General features: G+C 37.7%; 1 protein-coding gene across 9 annotated transcripts in view; it reads left to right on the top strand.

Moving 5' to 3' along the window:
• The window catches only part of Atat (alpha-tubulin acetylase), a 179,644-nt gene that overhangs the window by 101,228 nt on the left and 63,563 nt on the right, over nt 1-14,853 (top strand). For all 9 annotated transcript variants that reach the window (XR_012412952.1, XM_073987422.1, XM_073987418.1 and 6 more), the window contains 2 exons: nt 14,001-14,150; nt 14,333-14,488. Coding sequence is in view for 8 of the 9 variants with exons in the window: in XM_073987422.1 (XP_073843523.1) it covers nt 14,044-14,150; nt 14,333-14,488 (263 nt within the window). In the remaining variant the exon portion in view is untranslated. The remainder of the gene's footprint in view (nt 1-14,000; nt 14,151-14,332; nt 14,489-14,853) is intronic.

The raw sequence follows: 14,853 nt of genomic DNA, 5'->3' as shown, positions 1-14,853 counted from the left end.
GGTTACAGACAAAATCTGTTGATAAATTTAATATCCTCAATGAATAATTTGGTTTAACAATGGACCCGAAAAACTGAGATAGAAAATTTCTATTTTTGAATTGTAATGCATAAAGTCCATAAAATATTGGACCCGGGTCTTCTAGTACATATGTACATATAATTTACTAACTTAGATTTATTCTTGAGATATTCTTTAGAAAACCTGAAATAAATCCTCTTCATGTTAACACATTTATTAGCCAATATTTTTGATTTTTATTAAAATAAGTTTTTTTCATTATTTATATGAATTTTCTAACACAAAATGAGAACTCGAGTAATATCGTGAACACGATTGACGTAATTCGTCATTCGTATACAACAATTACGTGTCAACACTTAACAAATGGAGGCAGGGCAAGATTTGTTTTAATAAATACTGTATACATGCAACATACATACATACATATCCACATATTTATTTATATATTTGCATGACGTTCCAAGATTATTAGGGTGGCTTTTAGAATAATGGAAGTAGAGCAGTGGAGAGGCAGGCACATTTTATAAATAAAATCAAAATGCTAAAATAAGTTCAATGAACAGCAATTAAGGGGTAGGTATAAATAGGGAAATGAAACGGTACTTTTCATATAAACAAATCAAATTGTTTAATAACATATGAACGAAGAAACCGTTTATTTATTTATTCTGTCATGAGATGGAGATGTTAATTTGCACGCATTTCTAGTAAAATGTGTTGAAACAAATATTCAGAATAAACGTTCTATGGTGAGCCATAAATAATAGGAATTATTGTAGGACCTCTTCATCAAATATGAATGTGAAATATATTGAAATAATTTTTATTCTCTTTATTTTTTATGTTATATACAAATTTGTACAAAATGGGACAGATAATTTTTAATGTCGTGGAATGTTGTTGGAACATAACTCTGCCTCAGCATTCTACAAAACATTGTATAAAAAATTTCGATTATTCCACTTTTAAATTTATATATTTTTTCTTCAGCTTTAAGGTAAACCTTTTCTGTAAATTTCTTACTTAAACAGAACGTTTTGTTTCAAAAGCCGAACTAAGAATAGATTTCCAAAAGCACCGATTTCTTGCTCTGTATGTCTTCAGTAGTCTTACGACACTCCTGTATAGCTATGGAACTACCGATGGTGGAAATATCACACACGATAGTTATTTATAGCGGTAGCGGGACCACCCTGTCCAGCATGTGGATCAGTTAAGCGGAGTAGGCTTGTGTTATCTGTTGTGTTTGCAGCTTCTTCCTTCCTGTGTTAGATCGCACTTTTACCGCAACATTAAGACGAGTGCGTACCTTGCAGGTAGATAGACCATTTTTGAATGAAAGGGTGCTTCTATAGACCCTTTCTGAATGAGAGGGTGCTTCTATAGACCCTTTCTGGATGAAAGGGTGCTTTTTTCTGAATGAAAGGGTGCTTCTATAGACCCTTTCGGAATGAGAGGGTGCTTCTATAGACCCTTTCGGAATGAGAGGGTGCTTCTATAGACCCTTTCGGAATGAGAGGGTGCTTCTATAGACCCTTTCGGAATGAGAGGGTGCTTCTATAGACCCTTTCTGGATGAAAGGGTGCTTCTTTCTGAATGATAGGGTGCTTTTTTCTGAATCAAAGGGTGCTTCTTTCTGAATGAAAGGTTGCTTCTATAGACCCTTTCTGAATGAGAGGGCGCTTCTATAGACCCTTTCGGAATGAAAGGGCGCTTATATAGACCCTTTCTGGATGAAAGGGTGGTTCTATAGGCCCTTTCTGAATAAAAGGGTGCTTCTATAGACCCTTTCTGGATGAAAGGGTGCTTCTTTCTGAATGAAAGGGTGCTTCTATAGACCCTTTCGGAATGAAAGGGTGCTTCTATAGACCCTTTCTGAATGAAAGGGTGCTTCTATAGAACCTTTCGGAATGAAAGGGCGCTTCTATAGACCCTTTCTGGATGAAAGGGCGCTTCTATAGACCCTTTCTGAATGAAAGGGTGGTTCTATAGACCCTTTCTGAATGAGAGGGTGCTTCTATAGAGCCTTTCTGAATGAAAGGGTGCTTCTATAGACCCTTTCTGAATGAAAGGGTGGTTCTATAGACCCTTTCTGAATGAAAGGGTGGTTCTATAGACCCTTTCTGCATAAAAGGGTGGTTCTATAGACGCTTTTGGAATGGAAGGGTGTTTCTATGGACCCTTTCTGAAAGAAGGGTGCTTCTATAGACCCTTTCTGAAAGAAGAGGTTCTTCTATAAACCCTTTCTGAATAAAAGGGTGCTTCTATAGACCCTTTCTGAATGAAAGGGTGCTTCTATAGACCCTTTCTGAATGAAAGGGTGGTTCTATAGACCCTTTCTGAATGAAAGGGTGGTTCTATAGACCCTTTCTGAATGAAAGGGTTGTTCTATAGACGCTTTTGGAATGGAAGGGTGTTTCTATAGACCCTTTCTGAAAGAAGGGTGCTTCTATAGACCCTTTCTGAAAGAAGAGGTTCTTCTGTAAACCCTTTCTGAATGAAAGGGTGCTTCTATAGACCCTTTTTGGATTACTGGGTTCTTCTATAGACCCTTTTTGGATTACTGGGTTCTTCTATAGACCCTTTTTGGATTAAAGGGTTCTTCTATAGACCCTTTCTGAATGAAAGGGTGCTTCTATAGACCCACTCTGAATGAGAGGGTGTTTCTATAGACCCTTTCTGAATGCAAGGGTGCTTCTATAGGCCCTTTCTGGATGGAAGGGGGCTTCTGTAGACCCCTTCTGGATGGAAGGGCGCTTCTATAGACCCTTTCTGAATGAAAGGATGGTTGTATAGACCCTTTCTGAATGAAAGGGTGCTCCTATATACACTTTCTGGATGAAAGGGTGCTTCTATATACCCTTCCTGGATGAAAGGGTGCTTCTTTAGACCCTTTCTGAATGAAAGGGTGCTACTGCTACTTTCTGGAAGAAAAGGTTCTTCTATAGACACTTTCTGAATGAAAGGGTGCTCCTACAAACCCTTTCTGAATGAAATGGTGCTTCTATATACCCTTTCTGAATGAAAGGGTGCGTCTATAGACCCTTTCTGGATGAAAGGGTGCTTCTATAGACCCTTTCTGAATGAAAGGGTGCTTCTATAGACCCTTTCTGAATGAAAGGGTGCTTCTATAGACCCTTTATGGATGAAAGGGTGCTTCTATAGACCCTTTCTGAATGAAAGGGTGCTTCTATAGACCCTTTCTGAATGAAAGGGTGCTTCTATAGACCCTTTCTGAAGGAAAGGGGGCTTTTATAGACCCTTTCGGAATGAAAGGGTGCTTCTATAAACCCTTTCGGAATGAAAGGGTGCTTCTATAGACCCTTTCTGGATGTAAGGGTTCTTTTATAGACCCTTTCTGACTGAAAAGGTGCTTCTATAGACCCTTTCTGGATGAAAGGGTTCTTTTATAGACCCTTTCTGACTGAAAAGTTGCTTCTATAAACCCTTTCTGGATGAAAGGGTTCTTTTATAGACCCTTTCTGACTGAAAAGGTGCTTCTATAGACCCTTTCTGGATGAAAGGGTTCTTTTATAGACCCTTTCTGACTGAAAAGGTGCTTCTATAGACCCTTTCTGGATGAAAGGGTTCATTTATAGACCCTTTCTGACTGAAAAGGTGCTTCTATAGACCCTTTGTGGGTGCCACCGTGGTGCAATGGTATGCACACCCGCCTTGCACGCAGAAGGTCGTGGGTACGATTCCCCGGCCAGGCAACATCTAAATTTTCAACGGTGGCAAAATACCCCTCAGTAACGTAGGCGACATTTCCTGAGTATTTCAGCCATGTAAAACTTCTCTATAGAGTGGTGTCGTAAGACACGCCGTTCGGACTCGGCTATAAACAGTAGGTCCCATATCATTGAGCTAATATGAATCGGGGTGCACTCATTGATATGAGAGAAGTCTCCACTGTCCCGTCTGGGATGTTTGTGGAACAATTATTATAGACCCTTTCTGAATGTGAGGGTGCTTCTATAGACCCTTTCTGAATGAAAGGGTTCTTCTATAGACCCTTTCTGAATTAAACGGTGCTTCTATAGATCCTTTCTGAATGAAAGGGTGCTTCTATAGACCCTTTCTGAATGAGAGGGTGCTTGTATAGACCCTTTCTGAATGAAAGGGTGGTTCTATGGATACTTTTTATGTGGAAGGGTGCTTCTATAGACCCTTTCTGAATGAAAGGGTGCTTCTATAGACACTTTTTGAGTGGAAGGGGGCTTCTATAACCCTTTTTGGATTAAAGGGTACTTCTATAGACCCATTCTGAATGAGAGGGTGTTTCTATAGACCCTTTCTGAAAGAAGGTTGCTTCTATAGACCCTTTCTGAAAGAAGGTTGCTTCTATAGACCCTTTCTGAAAGAAGAGGTTCTTCTATAGACCCTTTATTAGACCCCTTCTTAAATAAGGGGTGTTTCTATAGACCCCTTCTGAAAGAAAGGGTGTTTCTATAGACCCATTCTGAAAGGGGTATGTTTCTATAGACCCATTATGAAAGGGGTATGTTTCTATAGACCCTTTCTGAAAAAGGAGTGTTTCTATAGACCCATTCTGAAAGGGGTATGTTTCTATAGACCCTTTCTGAAAAAAGGAGTGTTTCTATAGACCCTTTCTAAAAGAAGGATTTCTATAGACCATTTCTAAAAGAAGCGTTTCTATAGACCCTTTCTGATAGAAGGCGTTTTTTTCTAAAGACGCTTTATGAAAGAATAGGTGCTTTTGCTGCGGCAAACATTTTTAACTCACAATGTTCAATGTTCGCTGTTGACCTAGACAACCTTGTGGAGGTGGGTCTACGACCATTATTTCGATGCATTTCATATTTTTGAGCCAAAACCAACTTCTTATACCCTATCCACATATTGGTGTGGGATATACTCGTACACATTATAGGGGACGTTATTCAAGTGAGTGGTTATATAAAATGTATACGAATAATATACGATAATACATATGTAAGGATAAAGATATTTTGCCGTTTACACACCACCCCAACAAAAGTAGTGTTTCAGGAAAGATCTCAAAATAACATTTCAAGAATTAACTGTCAAAGAAAAGCCATAATAAACATTTGATAATTTTTTGTTTGCCTCCCGCCAATAACACAAATATGGCTAATATAGTTTGTGGTTACTTTGGCAATAAACAGCAAACACAAATATTGATTCCAACTCAAAAGGCGTTAAGAAATTGTTGCCTGCCATGCACGTAAATTTTAATATTTGTTTCGAAAATTATATGTAAACCATACTTCCCCATCCAGCTGTCTATATAATTATATTCTTTTGCCAAGGTTTCCATTCGCCTTCGCCCATGCATAAGGATCACTTTGAAATTGGAAAATAGTTCTCGCTTACAGCTTAATTGGCATATTTAAGCTTTATTACCCGCCATCATTTTGCAAGTTTGTTTTTCAAGGTTAAGTCTACAAGGTAAACAAAGTTTTAGTTTTCCTTTGTTTAACTTCTGTTAGTTGTGTGGGGGTATGCGAATTACTTATAAACCTAGGTATGTAGTTAAGAAGCTAGTACGTGTTTTTATAAATATACCATGATTACGGGGAAAGTTTGTTGGTGTAGTTTTTCACAGGTGTTCAAATGACAATGCGTGTATGAAAAATTCAAAAACTCTTTAGTGGGTCTTTTTGTTCGATATTTTAATTATAGGCTGTTAAAGGATGTGAAAGGTTTTATTGTGTGCTACATTTTTTGCAGGTGTAGAGTTTAAATTTTCAAGGCTAATGGACGTAATTAGTAATGCAATCAATCATTTTATGTTGAAAACTATTCTCAAGGAAAATGTGGCTAGATTTTGTTGGATTTAATTACTTTTGAAACAAGTTATGCCATTTTGTAGGTTATAGAACGTACAACTTCTTGTATTTGGATGAAGGGGAGGCTATAAACTACAGGGTTTTATCTTCTTTTCACATAACAAGTAAGAAAGTATCATTCAGCTGTGCTGATGAGGTGTATCTCTGCCTCTGACCAAAAAAATAAGGAAACAATAATTATTCACTATATAAAATATATTATTTTGCTTCAAAATAAGTGAAATCGGTAAGGTGCCGTACTGTGGGGCAATGCCAAATCATTGACATAAATATTTTTTAGAGAACTGGAAATATAAAATAACTTTAAACTAAGTTTGGAAGAAATTTTTGAAAAAGTTTGAGAGTTATTTTGCACACTAGCCATTTTAGGGGATTTTTATTGTAATAGATTTATTGTAATAGGCACCGTGAAAACAACCTTCTGCAAAGAAAAATTGAAACGGTCCATTGTATCTATTGTGTAAATATTTTATAAATTATGCTAAGTTAAATCTTGAATTCAAATGTAAACATATTTATATCATTTAACCTAAATGTAAACCTAGTTTAAGAAAATGCAACTCTGAATTGAATTTACAAGTTAACTGATAAAATGCAGATATGTCTAGCCGAGTTTCTCGCTTATCATAAGGAGCAGCTAAGTAAAACAAATTTTAAAGAATTCGCTCATTCAGCAAAGTCCATTCAAACGCGTTACATAGTAACTATCTGATAACTTTGCTCCGAGTAATATTAAGTGTTTACTTGAAATTAAATTCTTCGGTATTTTATTTAATGTACCAGTTGAGAGGCAGAACTGTTTCATTGGCGCCCAACGTGGGGCACAACAAGAAATTCAAATAGATCCGAGACGAGTCCTCAAACTGCACTTTTCCCAAATCTTGTGCGGGAGGTACCCGAAGGACTGGACCTATACAACCTGATACGTGACTAGATGAAATAATACGATGTGCAAAGTTTGGACCAATCAGAAACTCCTTGCGAGAGTTATATTGCGAATTTGCTATTTTAGTTGGTGCCGCCAGGATCTCTTGGATCTTTTAGGCCACCATCTCTCGAGTTGTACCGTCGTAAAGGGGCCGCAAAGACAATATACTGAAAAACATTTCAAAACGATCCTAAAGGAGGTCTTAAACTTATTTTTTCCGATTTTTTATGGGTTGTACCCGAAGGAGTGGACCGGTATAGTCCATATTCGAAACCGATATATGCCTGAAAGTAATATCATCATATCCAAAGTTATGTCCAACTCGGTTTGAACATTTGTGGGGGAGTTGACGGAAAGAGTGGACCGAGTGGCCCATCTTCAACCTTAAACTAAGTTTGGACAAAATATTGCGAATCGCAAATTTTGGACCCGACAGGTTACTACGTTCGAGAGTTATCACGCCCACCAGCCAGATAGACAGACGGACGGTCAAGGCTAAATCGACTCCAAACAGTCTGAGGCACATATTGGTCGTAGCATAAAGGCTAAGGGTGTAAAAATCAAATCGGCAAATTAAACGGAATTTGATCTACAAAAACCTTCGCCAAATTATATTGAAATCGCGGCGGTGTAGGGTATTATACAGTCAGCCCCGCCCGACTTTGATTCTCTCCTTACTGGTTTTTAATACCCGATATATTGGAAAGTTTTTGGAAAATTAATTTGCAAAAAATGGCGTTTGCATTTCAGAATATAGGTGCTTCTTTGGGGCAAAAAGACCCGACCACGTCTAGCTTTTCAAAAACTACTAAACCGTTTTTCTGCAGCAAATGTTCAAGGTTTACCGTGGTAATGTATATTTCTATGAATTTTGCCCACGGTTTGAGGATTAATTTTGGGAGACAAGTAGCAACGCGTAGCGCACGAGAGAGATATCGGGAGAAAAGGAGAGAAGAGAACGCCTTTTCCGCAAGAAAAAGAGAGAAATGAAAAAAACGGGAGTGTGAAAAAAATCGAGATGTACAGGAGCCAGAATGAAGTCCGAAAATTCTACCAAAGAGTGAAACATCAAACAGATGGCTTTGGTACAGACACATCCTCCTGTAGAGACCAGCAAGGTAATCTGGTAACAGATACAGATAGCGTGCTCAGGATATGGAAGGAACATTTCTCCAATCTGCTGGTATCCAATAGTAGCGAAGACGACGATACCACAGATCCAATCCCAGAAGATGTTATAGAATGTATACCACCCGGCCAAGATGAGGTAAAAACAGCAATCAACCGGCTGAAGAATAATAAAGCAGCAGGAGCCGATGGCTTACCAGCCGAGCTGTTTAAAACCGGAGGCGACGCGCTGATAAGGTGTATGCATCAGCTAGTTAGTACCATCTGGCAGGAAGAACGCGTACCCGAGGATTGGAACCTGAGCATCCTATGCCCCGTCCACAAGAAAGGAGATAAGACTGTATGCTCCAACTCCCTATTGCCTATAAGATAGTGTCAGGGATATTGTGCGAACGACTAATGGGCCAACTAAGTAAGTAAGTAAGTAAGAAAGAAGGAAAAATATGTCTATCAGAGATTTGAGAGAGATATTAAAGATTTAGGTATAGAGGAGAGAGTAGATCATTTTATGGTACAATATTTTGTTCTCGCTGGATCAATTTCAGACCCTTGGCCATAATTCGCAGTCTACGCGTCGTGAGCATTGGACAGGGACATAATATCCCAGAAAAAAAAAAAATCCTCCCAAAATAATGGGTTTTATAAGGGATTTTTGGCAGCCGTAACTACTTACAAATCCCCCTACTAACCCATTATTTTAACAGGGGAATGTCGCACTGAATTAGTAGTTATTCTGTGGCCACTGGAAGTTGAAAAATAAGCCAAAAGCTAAAAAAATATTTTCTATTTCTATAACAGTTGAGGTGGAATTTGTTTTCAATTTCAACACACTTCATATTTTTTTATTTTATTTTTTATTATTTCGCCCCCTGCTGGATTTGATTGCGAACTTCTGATTTGTAGCCGAACACCCTACACACTAGGCCACGCACACAAACATTAAGGGTTGCTTAAGCGCTTACCACCAAATGTTCCTTGTTTTTTAACAAAAAGTACCCGGCCGGCGGTGAGCGTTGAACACACAATCCTCTGATTTGTAGTCGGACACACACGCTCTGTGCCACCACATGACAACGATTAATTTTAGCGCCTCCAAGATGTTCCTGTTCCGCCGCAGACCTGAAAGAGTGGTAAGTGATTAGAGGGCCGCTTGGTTATCAACATAGCTCTGTCCCTTTTCATGTTACTTATCAGCTCTGCTGCTTTTCGGACCGCAAAGATCTCAGCTTTCAATACAATACTATTTTCGTTCAACCTGTATGAGAGCCGTAAATTGAGTGAATCTCTAAGACACCTGCTCCTGTTCCCGTTAGAGCCATCGGTCTATACCTCTATAGCGGGTAGAGGTGGGGTGTTGTGGGTCCAGGCCTCTCTGTGTGGGGTATTTGTACGTTAAACTCGTCGAAGTGAAATTATGGTGATATGTAATCACTGATTACCTCCGATCCCAGCCGTATTCTTGATCGTCGTAAGATTGCAGTGTGATCATACTCAGAGTTGCGCCATGAGTTTATCTCCTACAGTCGAAGAGCACTTTTGACTGCCAGCACCTGCACTTCTAGATTCAACGGGTGAAGGTCAGGCAGTACATTGGAAGCAGCCTGTGAAGTGCTTCTCATGACACCAGTGATTGGTAGTGATGGTGCTCTTTGGACCTTGTTTATTTTATGAAGATACGATTTCTTACTCAAAGCTTTCCACCATACCAGAGAACCATAAGTAAGAATTGGGCGTACTATGGTCGTGAAGATCCAATAAATGAGCTGTGGTTTCTTGCAAGTATAAAGAGCTATTAGACCTCTTTTGGCACGTTCTTCGACATTCCTTTTCCAGGTTAATTGATGGCCCAGGACAATGCCGAGGTACTTGGCTTCTAAAGAAAATTCTAGGGTGACTCCATCAAGCGTTGGAAGGGTGAATGGTTTGACTTTTCTCTTGTTCGTGAACAGAAACAGCTCTGTATTAGATGGGTTCACTCTAAGTCGAGGTGAAGATGTTTCCCTTCAAAATTTGTTCGTCACCCGGAGATTGATGCTGATTAACTTGATTTCTCAGGGCCAGTGTCTGTTCAGTAGGGATAGGAATTGTCGGCTTCGTTCAGGCATCGGTTTGAAAATCCATTTTCGAGACAGCGTTTGTTTCACCCCCCGTCAAATGTTCTTAGTTAGGTACCGACGTTTTACATATCGTCTGCTCCGTCGGAAAAGGTCGTAAGTCCCTCTCAATAAATTTTTCAGGAGGAAGAAAAAACATTCCAGCGCTTTCTGTATTAAAGATTTTATTATGGTGGTAAAGGCAGTATTTTTCGTTTATTTATTCCACTTCAATACCTGTACTTTGTTTGATAAAATTCCATCGCGTTTGGGAGATAATTGGATGTCTTTGGACTTACGACATTTTCCTTGTACAGTTTTGTATTTTTGTAGGGACTTACGACCTTTTCCTACAATTTACGGACGTTTTTAAAATAAAATATTTATACTTTACAAAACAATGTGGAAAGGGTATTATAAGTTTGTTTTGTCCAATATTCGTGTAACATCGCGAAGTATTCGTCGCAGACCCCCTCCCCTTGCCATTTTTTCATATCTTGATGAGATAAAGCGATCTAGCTATGTGTGTTCGTCTATCCATTAACAATTGTAATAAAACTCCAGGCCTCAATCGTCACGAAATTTTGTGAAGAGGTCGGTTTCCGACCAGAAGTGACCCCATTAGATGTTGGTTATGATCGAAAGGTGTGTAATGGACCAAACCCACAATTTTTACCCGACTTTGTAGCTGTCCTGTAGATCGCAGTAATATTCCGATCGGAGCGAAATTTTAAGAATGATTTGAGTTTAAGACAAAGAATAAGCTTGCAATTTAACATGGTGATGAGATAATTATTAGAGGGTTTAATGGACCAAAACTTTTGTGTGAAATTCTATATATAAAAGACAATGTGTGTATGTTTGTATGTTCCGCGTAGACTCAAAAACGGCTGAACCGATTTTTTGGAAATTTTATAGAATATACAAGGAACAACCGACGTGAAAATAGGCTTTATAGTTTTTGAATTTCGGAGGGGGCGGGGGCAGGCCCTATTTTTTAAAAAACGCTTTTTTGCAAAAGTTATGAAAGTATCGGTCTGAAAATTAATTTGCGAGGCAACGGTTGCTGAATCTCCGACCCTAAGTACTTATTCCCTTGTTGAAGTAGGCTATATATTTTGTTGAATTTCGGAGGAGCGGGTTAAAACTGTGCCCTATTTTTTAAATGCGCTATATATATAAAACTTACGAACGATTCCGTTTCTCCAATCCTGGGTACATATTTTAGCAATAAGACCCGACCAGAGTAAAATTTTAAGTCGGTATAACCATGACCGTCTATCCGTCTTTTGAAATTAAGATACATCTCGCAATTTTTAAGATAGATCTTCGTGATTTGGTATAGAAGTTTCTATTACTGAATCACCGTGAAAACCATAGGGAACTAGACCCATGACACCATCGTCTAATTCCATTCCAAATTCATACTGCTCTTTGTTAGCAAAAACCATGATAACTTCTTAGTTTAATAACATTTCAATCAATTATTATTTTAGAATCATTTCATAATATAAACATTGCACTTACCCGTCCGTTAGAAGGTATTACCTTATTGAATTCAGAATACAAACTAATCTCGTTATGTGAATGCCCTATGTCCTATGAATGTCCCTAGAGAAACCACAAATGAGCAGCTGATAAAGTTAAGTAAGATATACGACAGTAAAAACAGTAAAAACTTAGATTTTTGTTTAAAATTTTTCAATATATGAGGTATTTGAACACTTACAGCATCCCAATTTGTATCAATGAAAAGGCTAGAAGTCCATATTCCATAATCAGTTCGCTTATAGGGGAAAATAGATTTCAAATGTAAATTTTCGTTGCAATATAGAAATTATCACATTTTTGTTCAAAAGTTTGGTCCACAGGCTCCGCCAAATATCATCCGATTATCGTCCAAAGGTGTAGGCTAATTCTTTACAATGTACACCAACCTTGGATGACAATAAACATTATATCTAAACTACATTAGCTATAGTATTCTTTTAAAGTATACATTATCCTGTGGACTTACGACCTTTTCGTTCTCAAATTTGTACGTTTTGTGGACTTACGACCTTTTCCGACAAGGGCAAAATATATAGAAAAACGCGACATACTACCATTTTCTTTGTATCATACGACGTGTTTTGACTTGTACTATCATCCTGTAACAAAAACGCGATTTCCAAAAAAAGTGGACTTACGACCTTTTCCGACGGAGCAGACGATATGTTATGTCTCGAAAACTAACGAACCCATTTTCATGAATTTTTCTTGAATGTTCTTGGTATACGTAGGCTTGAATTTCAGAGGAGGCACTCGAGGAAATGAGGTAGAAAATTACTATTTTTGAATTGTAAAGTATAAAAGGCATAAAAAGATGTCATTAAAAAATAAAACGACGTACCAGCAATGCGGACCCTTCTGGCACATTAATATAACTATAACCCGAGCAACTTCTTTGCAGATTGCATTGTGAATTCTTGGCTGGCATGGGTTGGGATTTGAATCCGCACAGCAGAAAGCTGGTGGTATACCGTTGGAGCTTTGTGGGACGACAGATTTGAGCTTATAACAAAGCGTCATGCAATGACTGTTTAGTTATGCTTCCTTTAGCTCGTCGATGCCGCATTGTCGTCCTTTCAAGTACTATGTACTGCTGTCGGATAAGTCCGTGCTACATTCGGAACAATTAAGTATCGCTTAGCTGGTAAACGTGTACACATTCAATTTTGTTGTCCCCTTTCGCTTGAATGGTATTGGTATCAAGAGTTTTGCCACTGGAGGAATAACCAATGCCGCCCCTGCTGTCAATTTGCATATTGTAGAGGTTATTTTCCTCTTTGCACACCCATTCGCATTTTACCTTGGTGATGTCAAACAGTTCCTTCAATGAATCAACGATTTGTTTTTTTTTCTGGACCGGTTCGTACTCTTCCAAACGTTTTGTTAGTTTTGCACAAATTGATTAATCAGATATTTGTGAAGTTCAATTGTTTGCCGCATATGGCTTTAAGCTTTAAAGAGGGTTTTAAATAATGTCCGCTCATAAATCACTCCTAAAAAGAAGTCAACGAAAAACACATACCAATAACAAATGTGTTTCCTTTCCTCCCTGAAATTGAAGTTAATCGGAGTACCTACCATAAAAGAACCCGAAGAGCAATTCAGCATAAATTTAATGTTTTCCTATCACAATAATAAAAATAGTATATCCTTTTGTTTCTCACCAATTCCCTTCAATTGTGGAAATCATAAAAACATCGACGACGTTTTTTCCCAAAGGTATACATCCCAGCAAAAATTTTGGAGCCACATGACCTATTACAAAGTATTCTGAATCACTATCTTCTGCATAACCAGTAAGCTGAAAAAAATTATTGATTATTTCTTATAAATTTTACACAAGGCGAAAGGGTTTACTTTACTCATTGCTAAGTAATGAGTACGGTAGCCCAGAGTGTGTGTCAGACTAAAAAATCGAGAGTAGAGTGTTCAACGTCGACAAATATTTTTTATTTGAAGAATTACGAATAGTTATTGGTGCACATGTAAGCGTTAAAACAACCTTTAATGTTCGTAAACGTGGCACAGTGTGTAGTATGTTTAGCTACAAAGCAGATGTTCACATGTTCAAATCCAGCAGAGAGCAAAACAAAAATGTGAAATGTGTTGAAATTGAAAAGAAGTCCCGATCACGGCCACTTTTTACATATATCAATTCATATACGGGATATCAATTCAAGCAGCTCAAGTCAGTAAACTCAACTTAACCAATTAATGTCTTGTAGAGTGTTATTTTAGCCAAACAACCCAGATTTTTCTCTCATTCATAAGCTACTTCTTTATGGATATGTAGTTATCAGTGCTCCATATACAGTCATGAAATGATCTTGACATTTAATCAAACCCACCTAACACATTTAATGCATAATTTCCATTTAATAATGTTCCGCTCTGTTTATTGCAAAATACTTATTTTTCTTTTCTTCGCTTTTTTAATTTCAGATTTTCCATATAAGCGAGTAGTAGTAACAAAAAAGAAGACACAATGGTTGAATTTCGTTTTGATATACGTCCCCTATTCTCACAACCGATTATCAAGGTTACATCGAATTTGCTGCCACACACGTTTCGTGGAGATCGTCGTCAGTGTTTGTAAGTATTTCTTATTTCTTTTTAATTCAGTACTTGCTTCAATTTAATTATTATGGCCCATTTTGAACATATACAAAAGTCTATTCCGATTCCCCGTAATTTTTCCGTATATAGAGAAAATGGGAATATTACTTTTTAACATGAAACTAAAGTAAAAATATTGTTTTGTTTTTTACTTGCAGAGACGCCACTTCAAAAATGTCTGAAATAATTGATCGCCTGGGTCAGTTATCGGCAAATGCCCAAAAACTCAATACACCCGTGACGACAGCTCAACGTTTGCGTATGTCTGAAAATCAAACAATTTATTTAATGGCAGATATCAATCAAGGAAATAAGTGAGTATATTTTGTTAAAAATGTCGTTAACATTAACTGTTATAAATCAATCTTTTAAGTGTTTAATTTAATAAATTGGCCGATTAGATATGATTGTGGTTGTTTAATCGCATTTGGTCTGGTCGTTCATCCCCGCTTAAATTAGTAGGCAATTTGTTTTAAGTGTTATTAAAGTATATCATGAACAGTTTGCTCATAAAATGTTTACATATGTTTGAGGGTGAGAAAAACGTATTATAATTTGATGATAAATTTAGTGATAAACAAAAGGTTATGCCACTTTGGTTATGCCGTGTGGTTCCAAAGCTTATTTTCAGTTATATATCTGCTTATAGTGACTTCAAAAGTTTGTCAAAAAAACTCAT

This window comes from Musca autumnalis, unplaced genomic scaffold, assembly GCF_047663935.1.
Source record: "Musca autumnalis isolate F117 unplaced genomic scaffold, ASM4766393v1 scaffold_4, whole genome shotgun sequence".
NCBI classification, from domain to species: Eukaryota; Metazoa; Arthropoda; class Insecta; order Diptera; family Muscidae; genus Musca; species Musca autumnalis.
Note: the sequence above shows the minus strand (reverse complement) of the source record. Positions and strands in the feature narration are given on the sequence as shown.